Source organism: Myxine glutinosa, chromosome 3, assembly GCF_964187855.1.
Source record: "Myxine glutinosa chromosome 3, kmMyxGlut1.1, whole genome shotgun sequence".
Taxonomy (NCBI): domain Eukaryota; kingdom Metazoa; phylum Chordata; class Myxini; order Myxiniformes; family Myxinidae; genus Myxine; species Myxine glutinosa.
In genome coordinates, this window is record NC_136263.1 from 32,395,111 (window position 1) to 32,410,617 (window position 15,507).

Consider the following 15,507-nt stretch of genomic DNA (forward strand, 5'->3'; position numbering starts at 1 on the left):
TGGATCTAGATAGAATAATTTAAATGATTCTTCGCCATTGAGAGATAGGGCCAAAAACGATATATAGCAGGATGTCTCAAAAAGTTATGGACGAGTTCTGACATGGATGAGTTATGACAAAACTAGGGTGCATACATAGGTCATGTGACAAGAACAATAAAGGTCCAGTTTGGTAAAAATTCTGTTACCGAGCTAACTTCTGAACCAGTGATGGGATTTGGACCAAAAATGGTGTAAGTGTATATGATGATACAAGGATTAACCGATTGTATTTTGGCGTCAAGGGTCAGAGGTCATGATTAGTTTAAAATGTGATACTTGAGAACAGCTGAAGGGATTTAAATGAAATTTGGTGCCAGTATGTATAATGATGGAATAATGTTGGCGAAGGCATATTGGTCGACGTCGCGACGTCGAAGAGTGCAGTTCTAGTCTGCGATGTTTCTATTTTAGCTTCTTGTTCTAAATGTATAGGCTGGTGCAAAAATGTGCCATGTAAAAGGTTAATAAAAACACACTAGCCACTGGTGGAATGGGAAAAAAAAAAAAAAACTCACTTCTACAGGCCAGGTCAAGATGCATTGCAATCAAAAGTCTCAAATTGTCATGTTCAGTGCCTAGTACATAAAATGTCTTCTCGTCAAAGATGTGCAATTGGAGGTGGTGGTGAACCATCTATCTATAATTCCAGTAATCTCTGTCTGTCTGTCTGTACGTTTGTTTGTCTGTGACCGCTGTTTCTCGACAACCACGGGTCCGATATACTTTTAACTTGCCAGGTATATTGCTGGGGACCCGAGGATGTGCCTTTTCAAGGTTTCATATTAATCGGACAATTACTTACCGAGCTATGTCCAAAAAACGATTCAACCAATCAGAGAGCAGCGAACGATCGCGTGTGCCGGCGTTGCGAATGGACCAAACCATTCCATGTAAATAGAGGGGGGGGGTTCTGTGGTCGTTGCGAATGGACGAAACCATTTCATGTAAATAGAGGGGGGGGATTGTCACTGTACTCGCAAGCCGTTCGCCGTTCGCTTTGGCGTTGCGAATGGACCAAACCATTTCATGTAAATAGAGGGGGGGGATATAATTTTAGATAGATATATAGTACGGGCATATATATAGTACGGGCATGCCCTAGTACTACGCAATTGCAGTAGCCTATTTTCCAACAACTTAAGACCCTCATTAAAAGACAACATTTCATCAGTAGCTAGTTCTTTATCCAATCTGCCAGGCTTCCCAAAAATACTAAACTTATCCACTTGAGGAGCTTGAACGATTTTCAAAATATGATACCATGGTTAAATTGGTCTATCAGAAATGCAATCATTTTCATTAAATAACATTTGCTCATCGTTCATACCAAGTGATCCATATATAATCAAACCAGTGACAGATTCCGCAGAAGGAAACAACTTGTAATCTCAAATACCTTCTCACAACTTATAATATAATATATTTATTTGTCTGTGTACTTTAAATTCTTTCAACAACAACACTTGTCACATTCGAGGAGAAGGGGTTTTAAAGCTCTGCTGACAAAGCCAGCTATAATTACATTTTTAGGTGTTCAAAAGTTCTCATTTATTCAAACAATCACTTACTAATGCGACTTTAGCAATCCAATCATTGGCTCGAAAAACAAAAATAAAAACATTTTTTCATGAATTCCTACCAAAGTTTGCTCGATTATTTAAAAAAATCAAATAACAACCTGGAAATCAGCAATTTTAATCAAGAATTCACTTTCTGCCGTCAAAATCCCAGCTAATCCAAGAAATGTTGAAGCTGACGTACGTTTGCTCTTAAACTTGGGGACTGTGTTCATAGACTTGTAGATTCATTGTTCAAGGGGAATAGCACAAGAGGTGGGCTGGTTTCTTACAGTTACTGTTCATGGCACACACATCAGCACATGCAGTTAAACATCCACCAAAATAAAATAAACACCAAGTTCAACTTAGAACACAAAAGCAAAAAGCTGAAAATAATACGTGAGCTGCTAAGGCATTTGAATGGAATACGTTTTTCAGTCTATGACATTGAAACAAAAAAAAGTTACAAAATGAAAACATCACAGCATTTAAATAAATAATAGGCACTCTCACTCAGTATTGTACTTTACTGTGAAAGAAAAGTCAAGAAGAATTAATTAATTATGGTCCTGGCGGAGGAGAAGGTGGAAAGACCCGTTCAAAACCACTCGGACAAAGAGGCCTTCTCCGTGTCGTTTTCTAATGAGAAGCATCACATTCCTCCTCAGAAATCATAACTCCGCATGACAGTAGAGCAACCACCTATAGACCAGTCAGCTTGCTACTTGTAATGAGCAAAGGAATCAAGTTCAAAATCAATGCTGAAATCAGGTCATTCCATTTCTCATATCATCTAAATATGAATCAACAGTTTGATTTCCACCCCAGCCAAACAACTCTGGACAGGCTATTCCTCCCTGCACAACGATGAATAGAGACCCTGAATCATAAACAAGAGGCAAAGGGCTATCACTTACCTTCAAACATTCTGGCATTCAGCCCTGCTCACCAAGTCATCTGATTTGGCATTTATACAGATATACAGTCACGTGAAAAAGTAAGTACACCCCATGTAAAGTTTTGAATTTTTCAACATACAGCTATTTGATCTTCATTTCAACAATATTGATAGATAAAGGCGATTTGTTATTGATAACACATATCATGAAACATTTACATTTTGTAGTCCATTGTATAATTTAAATAAACATAAATGCAAATTTCGCATGTGGAAAAAGTAAGTACACCCTTGGCTCTAAAAGGTGGTATTGCCCCCTTTGGCAGAAAGGACCTCAAGTAGGCGTTTCTTATAACTGTCTAACAGTCTCTGACATCGACTGGGAGAAATTTTTGCCCACTCCTCCATGCAGAATTCTTTCAGCTGTGTGATGTTTGAGGGGTTTCTTGTATGCACAGCTCGTTTCAAATCCCCCCACAACATCTTGATGGGATTTAGATCCGGGCTTTAACTTGGCCATTCCAGAACCCTCCATTTCTTTCTTTTCAGCCATTCCTTGGTGGATTTACTGGTATGTTTAGGGTCATTGTCATGTTGCAAGGTCCACCTTCGGTTGAGCTTCAACTTTCCGACAGATGGCCTCACATTATCCTCAAGCACCTTCTGGTACAATGAAGAATTCATCGTGATTCTATGATGGTGAGCTGCCCAGGCCCTGATGCAGCAAAGCTGCCCCAAACCATAATATTTCCACCACCATGCTTTACAGTTGGTATCAGGTTCTTGTGGTCAAATGCTCTCTTTGGTTTTCGCCATACATGTCTTCTGGTACTGTGGCCAAATAGCTCTACCTTTGACTCATCTGTCCAAAGCACATTGTTCCAGAAGTGCTGGGCTTTACCTAGGTGTTCATTGGCAAACTTTAGTCTTGCCCTGATGTTCTTTCTGGACAGCAAAGGTTTCCTCCTGGCATACCTCCCATGTAGGTCAAATTTGTGCAACCTCTTTCTAATGGTAGACTCGTGCACTTTGACATCAACAGTGGCAAGAGCTACGTGTAGGTCCCATGATGACATTCTGGGGTTCTTAGAGACTTCTTTCAGCATCTTGCGGTCTGCTCTCGGGCTGAACTTGCTGGGGCGGCCTGGCCTGAACAAGTTGGCAGTTGTTTGGAATCTTCTCCGCTCGTAGATGATCTTCCGGACAGTCGAATGATTGATTTCAAATTGTTTGGAGGTCTTTTTAAATCCCTTCCCAGACTCATAGGCATCGATAACCTTCTTTCTGAAGGCCTCAGAGAGCTCTTTTGATCTTGGCATGGTGACGCCGCACACTTCAACAACAAAGAGGAAACCAAACGAAATGTCTGAGGTTTAAATAAGGCAGGTTCCTCCAAGATCCTCTCTAACGATGTTCTAATCATTTGCACCTGAGCTGGTGCACCTGATTCTAATTTTAGGTATTTGAAGTAATGATAAATGTAGGGGTGTACTTACTTTTTCCACATGCGAAATTTGCATTTATGTTTATTTAAATTATACAATGGACTACAAAATGTAAATGTTTCATGATATTTGTTATATTATGTCACCTTTATCTATCAATATTGTTGAAATGAAGATCAAATCGCTGTATGTTGAAATATGTTGAAAAAGTCAAAACTTTACATGGGGTGTACTTACTTTTTCACGTGACTGTGTATATTTTTTTGCATACAAGATCGAGGCTCGTGAAAGAGCTAACATTAATCACAGAAAAAGTCAAACCGACACATAAAACCGAAAATAAGGGGAGTGGTAGACAAGATGGGGAGAGAGGGGGAAGGACACAAACACAACATTTGAGAGCAGGGACATTGAGAGAACTGTGGGAGGGAGAGGGCTTGGGGGGAGGTGCGAGAGGGCTTGGGGAGGTGGGAGAGGTATAAAACATATGGACACTGCAAGGACTTCCAGGAAAGAAGTTGGAATTTCAAAAAAGTGTATCTGGGGTGAATTAGCGGGGGTAGAAAAGATCAAGGTTTTGGATGGGGGAAGATAAGAGATGGTGGTGAACAGCTGTTTTAAAGACCTGGAGGGAGGAGTGGGATTGAAGGGAGTGGGGGAGTTTGTTCCAGAGGCGGGAGAAAAGGGGGATGAAAGAGTGAAGGTGAGCAGAGAGCCTAGATTTTTGCAGTTTAACCATAAGAGGGTTGCTGGTAGATCTTGTGCGATCTGTAGGAATATTTGGGGGACAGAGCACAGAGAGAGCTGGGGGAGCAAGGCCAGAGAGGAGTCGGTAGAAGACAGAAAGACCACCAACCTGCCTGCGGTGAGTGAGTGAAAGGCCCTCGGAGTTAGCTTCATCGCAGATTCCAATGATTCTGAAAGCTTTGGTTTCAACAGCGTGAAGCTGAGTTAGGTGTGAGGCAGGAGCACCGGCCCAGAGGGGGGAACAGTATTCCATTGAGCTGCGGATGAAAGCCTTGTATGTGGTGAGGAGCTCAGGTGTGCCAAGGAAGGACTTCGCACGACGGAGGATGCCCAGTCGACGACTGGCTTTGGAGGCCAGCTTGGAAATGTGGTTTTCCCAAGAAAGATCATGGCAGATAGTGAGACCCAAAAGCTTGAGCGACAGAACTTCTTGGAGAGGATTGTTGAGAAAGTAGATGGGAGGGTTTTAGTAGATGTAGTAGTTGTAAAGTACATGGAATTGTTGAGAAAGTAGATGGGAGGGTTTTGGTAGATGTAGTAGTTGTAAAGTAGATGGGAGATGGCTAACTTCTTTCTTGCATGCAAACAGCATGTAGTGCTTGATGACTTTAGCTCTTGCTTTGGAGACTGGCATAGCGTTTCACTACATATTGGACCAATTCTCTTCTTTGTTTCCATTGAATAGTTGCCTTTTTAAAATATAACGCACTTAGATAGATGACTACTCCAGTGATATTGGAAGTATCCCTCATAAGCAGACCTCTAAAAGATCAAAAACTGGTCCAATGCCAATAACACACTTTCAAATCCAAGTAGGTGCCACATCCTCACAGTCTTTCTTCAAGAACCATCAACCAAACACGCTTATTAACTCTGCCACTGAAGGTGGACAAAGCTTATGTTTTCACCGTTTGTCTATGAGAAGGATATCCCAGAAGAAAGAAAAAGTTGTGGACTAATTCAGACGAAACCTGTTGACACCCTTGGTGACATGACAAAACTTGTTCAGACACCCAACCTTGGTGGACAGGTTTGGTGGCTGACAAGGACGAATCGATTAGATTTTGGGGAAGGTCCAGATCCAGATACAAGAATTTTTAAAATTTAACAAGTTACTCTTCACCATTGAGAAATAGGGCTGAAAACGATATATAAAATAATATGCCAAAACGTTGTGGATGGATGACAAAATTTGGTGGATGAGTTGGGTATGTGACAAGAACAAGCTGATTAGATTTTGGTTGAGGTCTGGATGCAGATCCGGCCTAACTGTGATACAAAATGTAAACTGTTCAGCCTGGTGGAGCTAGGCACTCTACTGAGTGCCGTTCTAGTCCAATTCTGACAACTTTTAAAGGTTCAAACCCTGAGCTATTGGGCCAAACGATCATATATGAATTCTTCTGAAGAGATCACATTTCCAAGCTGGCCACAGAAAGCAAGGCATAGACTGTGCATTATGTGCATTATGCACCAGAAGAAAGGTTTTCCTTGGTTATGCAGAACTTTTAATGGCCTGCAAAGCATTCGTTTGAAGCACAATGAAGAACTGTTATTCTGTGTGGGCCAAGACACCTGGCATTCACTTCTCACTCATGGAGGCCGTGGATCGTAAGGCTGCCATAAAAAGTCGACTGCTTTCTCACTGTCTAACAATTGATGGTCTTTTGCTCATCTACCAGCCCTTTTCCTGTCTTGATTCATCTACCCTTTCAGCTGTCTGCCCTTCCCCAGCTCAAACAAAGGAAACACAGTAACCTCCTCCTTTTCAACCTTTCAAAGTCCAGATTTCTTGCTCCTCTGTTTTTACCTCCACCACCAAAGGTGGATAGAGCTTGTTTACACCCCTATTTGTATGTCTGCCTGTGAGCAGGACATCTTGAGGTTGTGTACTGATTCAGACGAATGTTGGTGGACAAGTTGGGTGCATGACATGGACGAATTACTTCGATTTGGGTGAAGATCCGAATAGGACAATTTTTTAAATTTTCTTTATACTGTGGGACCCCGCTATTCGCGGGAAATACGTTCCTGGAAAATCCTGCATATTGCGAAACAGTGAATAGTGGGGCATTGTTTCAATGGAAAAAGGGGGGATAGGTTCCCAAGTTGTGAAAATCCACGAATAGAGAGGAACAAACCACGAATGGCGAGGCAAAATCTGCGAATGGTGAGGCAAATCCCGAGAATGTCGACGATAATCCACGAAAGTCGATGAAAGTCCCGGAAATGGCAGGACAAAACCCGTGAATGTCGCCGATAATCCGTGAAGGTCGATGAAAATCCCATGAATGTATGCCACGACATTGTTTCAATGGGGAAAAGGGGGATAGGTTATATGTTCCCGGCAGTGCCCGATTCATAGGGGAAATTTTTTAAAGTTTAAATGTTTTCGACTGCAAATGCACATGATTACAGTTTCACAAAAAATGCGTACCAAAAAAACCGACAACACCAGGTACCATTTCCAATTTATTGAAGGAATGCGCTCAGTTTATTAAAAGTGCTTAACCAGCTTAACCATACCGTACCTTGAAAGTAAAAAAAAAAACACCACCATCATGTACCGTTTAAATTTTTTATTTTACAAACACACGCAACTTTCAAATGATGATGATGATGATTATTATTATTATTATTATTAATTAAAATCCCATGAATTCCTCGAACTTTGAGGGTGACCTAAATGATGGTGCAGCAAAATCGTGCACTAAGGGAGAGCCAGGAGAGGTAGGAGAAGGTGAGTACATTGGTGAGAATGCTGGTGAGGACGCTGAGAGGGCGGCAGGAGAGGGTGTTGATGGTCTTGAGGTGGAGGGAGCAGGGCTGAAGAAATGGGTAATGGGGAGCTGCCTGACAGATTGGCCAACATTTTGATGTAGCTCTTTGTATGGGAGCAGCACATCATCCAAGCCCCTCTTGAACTTGAGGTACCTCTCCACGACTGGGTCAGCATCTTGCACCCAGTCGGCAATCGCTCGCATGTCCTGCAGCACCTCGCCCAGGAACTGGACTGTGAGGTTGGACTTCGGTACCTCTTCCTCATCACTGCCTGCCTCCTCCTCCTCCTTGGAAACCTTTGGAATGGCCTTCAACTCATCCTCAGCGAGCGGGTTTAGGGAACGGTTCAGCATCATGGTTATCAGCATGAAGTCCCTCGTAGGCGTGTTGTCCTCGATACATATTCTGAGAGTCTTCTCCCTCCTTTCCATCTGGACATCTCAGGCATGGGTGACCACCTTCGTATTAAATGCAGTGCTCGCTGAAACTCTCTCACGAATTGCCTTCTCCTTCTTCCGTATGTAGCGAACGATGGAATCGTTGACGCCGTAATGCCTGCCCACAGAGGCCACACTCTCTCCTCTCAAAAGCCGGTCGAGCAGCTCCATTTTCTGGCTCAGGCTCATCCCTTTCTTCTGCCTCTTGGGAGTCGACATATCTCCGGCACTGGTCTTGCGCTTGGGAGCCATGATTGAACGATGAGCAGAGCGAGAGTCAAAAACGCAGGTCAAAGCAACGGAACGAGAAGAATGATCGAGATCCAGGACACAGTCTGTATATGTAGGAATGCGAGCATTGTGGGTAGCTGCGGGATGGGTGAATCTCCTGGACATTTTTTGTGGGGGATGTTATCGGATGTTGCCGTATTGAGCCTGTCTGCTAATTTCAACAATATATTTAATGAAGCATTTGCCTTCTATAAATCGCGGGGTTGACATGTTTACGCAGCTGATGGAACATCTCTTGAAGCGTTTTCATTGTGTAAGATCTCTGATGATGTTTTATCATAAATTGCAAATTGTAATAGATTTAATGAAGCGTTTGCATTCTATAATTCGAGGGGTTGACTTGTTTTCGTAGTTGGTGGAACATCCCGCGAAGCTCTCAATTATAGTCCAGCTAAAATTTACGGCCACAAAAGCCATGAAAACACAAATCACACAGCAGTGAATGTACAAGCAGGTCATGCTCGTGGCTCGTAGATGTTTTTTTTGCGTACGTACGTATGTCCAGCTGCTTTATACATGGCTGGTGAAAGATGGGTTTTATAAATGTGTCACGCTAGTGTTACGGATTCGTCACTTCCGTCTTTGTGGTTTTCATCCACTGGAAGCATTTTTAGTTCCATGTACTATTATTATTATAGTTTGAGTCGATCAAATTTGTATGTATTTACAAAAATTCTCTAAAAATAGCGGCAAAAGTTATTTATCGAAAAAAAGTTGTACTTTCACAAATTCCGTGGATGTCAGTGACCATCGTGAGATATGTACAAATTGAGACAAAAAATTTAGAAAAAAAAAGAAAATAATCATGATTTACACAAAAAAAAACGAAAATCTGCACACAACCCGAACAATTTTTCACAGGTTCATCATCGTACTGTATAGATGACAAAGGCTTACCTTGTTCACCTGGGCAGTCGATCCCCGTACGGGCCACCAAGGGGACCAAAAAAAAACAACAACAACCACGGTGCCCGAAAAAGGCCAATCCCCGCTTTGCGGGGAGAAAATGGCCTCTAAAGGTGTTTTTCTTTTTTGAGTGAAATGGAGATAACTGTCTTCAAAAGGAAAAATTAGTGTTTTAAAAGAAAAACGAAATGGATTGGGAGAAACCGGAAGAGGGAGAAGAGGAGGCTGAAGCGGAGCAAGTGAGGACGGGAGAGAAAGGCCGATCGGCTTCAAGGTATCGAGCGGACGCTGGCGAACGTTGGTCACGAGCGAATATTGGTTTCCCCGGGAAAGGGATTCCTGTGACAGAGTCGATATCGCTGTGGCAGATAAACTTGCGTGAGGGGTTTTGTGGTTCCGAAGTGAATCGTTGTTGAAGAGCAGGTACGCCTCCATTACGGGCCCGTCCACCATTTCACCTCACTCCAGCCATTTCACCGTGCCCCAGCCGTTAGCCTGGTTCGCGTGTGTAACTTGGATTTCGATTGGGAATTCGCTGTTTTCCGCTTAGGGAGCCGCTGCTTGTTCATATCAGCGTCATTGTCTGGTGAACCGAAGGTGTGAATTCCCAGTCGCCTTTTGGGTGAACTTTTGCCTGACCGACGTCGGCCCGACACCCACCCAGCGGCTCTTCGGCAGCGTCGACTGTCAGCCGACCTGGGGTCTGGTCTCAATACGACCTTTTTCTTGTGATCACCGGAGCATTTGATCACCGGCAAATGCTTGTGATCACCGGATCACCGGATCACCGGATCGACTTTGGCCTGGTGCCGGGACAGTGACTTTGGGGGTGTTACATTTCGCTCACGTGGAGCACCGTGAGTTATTGAGTTAAGAAGCTGGTGGTACCATCATAGGAATTGTATGGTATTTGTTGTGCAATTGAGATTTTATTGTACTTATGCAAGTTGTTATTATTGTGTGATCTTAATACAATACTTGGTTTTTGGTATCAACTGATTGGTGTGGTTTCACCATTGGTCATTGGCACACATAATAGCACATCTTTCTGCCGTGACTCCTTTCGGGGCTCGGAGGTACACCGTGACCGGGGTTTGGGGAGGAGCACGTAACACTAGCGGCTGCAGAAGCAGGTCCAGTTCGCAGCTCGTAGAAGATGTTTTTTTGCGCAAGTATGTCCAGCTGCTTTATGCATGGCTGGTAAAAGATGGGTTATATAAACGTGTCAAGCTAACAGCTCGTGTAAAAAAAGCATTTTTTGCGCCCCTGAAAAACCGCGAATTCACGGAACACGGCCACGAATGGGGGGGGGGGGGGGGGGGGGGAGGAAACATTTTTTGCGCCCCTGAAAAACAGCAAATTCACGGAACACGGCCACGAATAGGGGGGGGGGGGAACCGCGATTTCGTGGGACACAGATGAGAATAGAAAAAAAACATGAATAAAGAAACATGTCGCATTTTATCAACCGCGAATACGTGGATCCCGCGAATAGCGGGGTCCAAATGTACTCGCAGTGGACTCTTCACCATTGAAAGATGGGGCCAAAAACGATATGGAACTTGCTATTTCAAAAAGTTGTGGATGGATTATGACAACGTGGTGGACAAGTTGGTTGGATTTTGGTCCAGGTCAGCAGATACAGCCCATCAGTGGGGTGCAAATCGTAAACTGTTCAGTCTGGTGGAGGTATGTACTCTGCTGAATTCAACCTGTGACATTACCTTTCTGCATCTGCTGCATCTTTTTTCTCCCTGCACTACTGTAATGTTGCAGATAATCACCAGCTCAAGTTGACTTCCATTGATGATCTTAACCCTAGCTATAAAAAAAAAAAAAAGTACCACATAACAAACCAAACGCACCTTATCCTTTGCCTTCAGTTATTTATTTGTATGCAGCTTGTGGCTGCTGGCTGCATCATTTTCTGGGGACACAGCTGTACCACTGATGCAATGCCTCCAGCCAGCTGGTACTCATTTTGCCAACCTCGGAAGGATGACAGGCTGAGTTAACCCACTTGGTGTTAATTCAGCGGAACGACAGGGGCTTGAACTCAAGACCCTAGGATCCTACGCCGGCCACCTTAACCGTTAGGCCAACAGCAGGTTACGTGCCTTCGGTATTGTATGGGAAATACAACAGAGGTGTAAAATAAAAAAATTAAAAATTATTTTTGTATCGACAATTTATGAACAACCCATATATCTGAAGATGTGGAAGTTATATAGGGTTTATGAAATAGTGCATAATGATTAAAAGAGGAAACAAAACTTCTCAAAAGGAAGAGGAAGAAAGCAACGGATCGAAAGTGAAACGTTCATGACATTGTCAAACATTACCATCAGCAAGATCCTCGGCCTCTAGGTCTTCAGGGTTCACATGTGAATAATCTGGCTCCTCAGGGATGCGTGGTTTGCAACGGCCACAACAACAGTTGCAGCAGCAGCAAAGACAGCAACAGCAGTAGCAGCCCGTTATTGCAGCGCAGAACACAAACAATGACTGCAAAGATAATCATCGGAAATAATTGGTGCAAGACAAGTAAGGAAGGACATGAAAAACGAAACAACAAAATATGAGTATATACCCAGGCCCAGTCTCCACGGGACTAGAATTAGTGCAAAGAGTAGTTGCACATTACTGTATGACCTTGAATAAGGAAATGAAGAGGCCATTTGGCCCACCATTGTCATGTTACAGTCCAGAGTTAATTTTCTCGACAGCTTTAAGCAACAATCTTGTTGACATTTCACTAAAGTCTAAATAACCTGATCGTGATCAGGTGACCCAACGTATGTGTGTGTATGTGTATATGTTTATATATAAATACATTAAAAATATGTTTTTAACCATTTTCAGTGGTTGCTTGGAGACAGTGCAGCATGTAGAAAATCCGTTATAAATAACAGTTTGAATATTTGAATAACAGTTCGATTCAGAGGCACGTGGGGTGTACGTGCTGGGTGGTGAACATGTTGTATATAAGGTAAGGTGTGTATGATTTAATATACAGTATTATATCATGGAAGGTGTGATGAGAGTTATAAATATGTGATAATACATTACACCCTATAGCGAGTAAAGTTTGAATAGTGATGTTGCACTGATGGGCTGACTGACTGGATGCATCTGAGGTTGTGGATCTACTGATGATCCGTGCGGTCGGGAAATCAGTAATTTGCTAACAGGTTAAGATTCTTGTTTGAGGTAGGGGAACTATGTTTTGAGGTTAACAATTTAAACAAAGTTGAATATCGGATGTTGTGAAATCAACATCATTTACAGCAATCCTTTGAATTATATTTTAGGAATAGCCGATACTGTACAATTAATTTTAAAAAGTGTCAGATGTGTGTGTGTGTGTGTGTGTGTGTGTGTGTGTACGTCGATGGTTATCTCCATATGCGAGTTTTAGAAGATGTAACGAGTCATCGAAGATGGAGTCATCCAAGGTCTCAGGAATGGATCACGATTCATGGACTAAATTGTGAAGTTTTCTTGTTCTTAAAGTTTTGTTCCGGGATGTTTTTTTTTTAAAGACCTCTGTGAGGTTCTTCTTCATCATTCCCATTGCTCCAATTATCACTCGTACAATTTCGGCGCTCTTCAGATTCCAGGATTTTTCACATCATTTTTGAGGGCTTGGTGTTTGGTCATTTTCTTGATTTCTGTGTTGCTTATGCCAAAGTCGCTGTGTACTGACATCTCAATTAGCAATGTCTTCTTTTCTTATTTATACTTATGTACTATACCCAATCGCCATGCTTTTGTTTTCTATGTTCACGCTCGATGGGATCATCAGGTCGTACGTGAGCATTACTTCCTTGTTTTCAATGATTGCTTTTGGTTCATTTTTCCATTAGTTTTCTGGAACTGGGATACTGAAGTTTTTGCAGATGTACCAGTAGATTACTCAACATACTTTGTTGTACCTTCATATATACAGCTGTTCTGACATCGGTTTATTCATCCCGATAGGCGGTGACCAGAACCGTATTTTTCTATCTTGCAGAACCTACACCATCTCTGATTGACTCAGTCCTGCCATTTTCTTAAAGCCATTTGTATAGTGTCCTTGGTGTTAGGCATTTATTAGGCTTCCAGTGAGGTTCCCCCTGGAAGCCTTTTGTTCTTGTAAATATTATTATTCTCACTAAATTTGTGGAGATTATTTCAAGAAAACCGTTTTAGCTAGCTCTATGAAACTTTAACTCATTATAAGATACGAATGTAACTTAGTGCATCACGAAGTTTGTTTTCGCAATTTTGAGTTACATTGGCTGCCATTGCCTATGACATCATAAACTTTAAACATCTTCTCCAGAACAGCTGAACGAATCGATGCCAAACTTTACAAATAGCATCACCTAGCCATGGGGGTAAAAGTTTGCAAAAACAAAACAAAAAAAAGGTCATCGCTCACGTGGTAAGGTTAAAAAAAAAAAAAAAAAAAAAAAAAAAAAAACTTCTCCGAAACCGATTATCTGATCGATATGACACTTGAAATATGTTTACACACTGAAAGGGAAAAAAAGTTTTTTTGCAAACTATGATGTCATCAGTCATGTCGTTTGGCCGCCATCTTGAATTTAAGGATGTAAAAATTAATATTTTGCAGAGAACCGCTTAACAGATCAATACGAAATGTCACACATATGATCAGCTACTGATGGGGGAAAAAATATTTGTAAACTATGACAATCACGTCAGGTGGTATGGTGGCCATCTTGGATTTAAGGAAAAAATATTTGAAAATCTATATCTGCAGAACTGCTCAACGGATCAATCCGAAACTTCACAGGCATGATTGACTACATGAGGATTTTTTTTTTGCAAATTCTGACATCATCAGTCATGTGGTATGGCAGCCATTTTGCCTGGAAGCCTATATAATCACTGCTCGCAGTTCGAGTTACAATTTGTTCTCCATCACGGTTGAGCTGACCTCTTCTTAACCATTCCAATGAGCCTTCTTTGTCTATGTCCAATCTGTCCAACTCGTTTTATACCTTCCTGCTCTTTTATCATTTTTCCAGTTGTCGGTGTATATCTGATATTTCGTTTTACATTTTAGTTTTGTCTTTTTTGCAATCAATAGGGCTGTATATGTTGCTGTTTTGGTTTACTGTGTGACATCTATCATTCGCTCCAGTCTTTGGAAATATTTCGCTAGGTGGGTTAGGGATACCTTCTTTGGTTTGTTGTCTTCGTGTTTGCTTTCAAATTGGATTCTGTAGTCTGCTGCACTTTTTGAGTACTTAGCCAATCCTACTGTTGTCATTCTGTGCATTTGGTTGAGTTCCATCAGAACGCTACCTCCATCTCATCTTGGCAGGTACATTATCGGTATGCATTGATTTTTGTAAAACATTTTGTGGATCGTAAACAGTTTTTGTTTTGATATCAAGTTGATCGATTTCCACTTGTGGCCAGTTTATTATTCCACAGCTGTATCTAAATACTGGTATTTGCGAGTTGGTTTATGGCTTTGATTTTGTTCCTTGGAGAAAGGTATGTTTTCAGGATCAGCCTTGTTCTACACAGGTATTCTTTGGTAATTGTTTTGCACATTTGTTTGTGACATATTTGATGACCCTCTTCTACCCCAAGGTATTTGTATGATGCTTTGTTTTCTAGCTCCTGTAATGTTGTATTTGTGTCTTTTTAGGTTTTCCCTTTTTGATGGACTACCTTATACGAATGTGCACTTGGCACACTTATCTAGGCCAAATTTCATTTGAATGTTGTCGGATCAGATCATTCATATAAACCATTCTAATACGTCCCTGTTTCACCAAGTCATGGAAATCGCGGGGGGGAGTGGAATTTTCTCTTCCATCAAATAAATCAATTTGGAGGCAAAAATGCAAAAATTCACCAAATGGAGGAGGTCTTGCACATCAGACATGCACACCTCAAGGGAGTGGGCTCAAGCACGTGCAGCAGCTTTTATTTTCAGATTTTACATGTACTGTATCTCAAAGCAGAAATGTACCGATCATATTTTGGCCTCAAAATAATTATATGACAGGTGACAATTTTTGTAAACTTGCATTCAATGACCAAATATAATCAAATTACACAAGCATAAATTCAACAAAGTTAAAATTCGATTTTTGGTTGAACTAATTTTAATCCAACTTAAAACTACCTGGAACCCACAACATCCATAAAATATGTGAAAACAACTAATATGACCTGGGCAATCACCATAGGAACATAATGTAAACTTATCCATCAAAAAAAAATAATCCAATACTACTTTACTCCTCCAACTTCCCCCTTCATTGTCATTCACAGTGTAGACTTAATTCTTTGTGCACACTTCATATTCCTGTACATTTATGCAGTACACCACCAACAATTATTCAAACATGACAAATGTCAATTGTCAAGGT

At 41.6% G+C, this 15,507-nt stretch overlaps 1 protein-coding gene across 7 annotated transcripts in view; it reads right to left on the bottom strand.

Moving 5' to 3' along the window:
- The window catches only part of LOC137423699 (dnaJ homolog subfamily C member 5), a 76,436-nt gene that overhangs the window by 14,275 nt on the left and 46,654 nt on the right, over window positions 1–15,507 (bottom strand). For 6 of the 7 annotated variants that reach the window (XM_068111125.2, XM_068111127.2, XM_068111126.2 and 3 more), the window contains one exon: window positions 11,449–11,611. In XM_068111125.2, the coding sequence (XP_067967226.1) occupies window positions 11,449–11,611 (163 nt within the window). Of the gene's footprint in view, window positions 1–1,803; window positions 1,897–11,448; window positions 11,612–15,507 lie in introns of all 7 variants that reach the window. The other variant, XM_068111129.2, reaches the window with a different exon arrangement.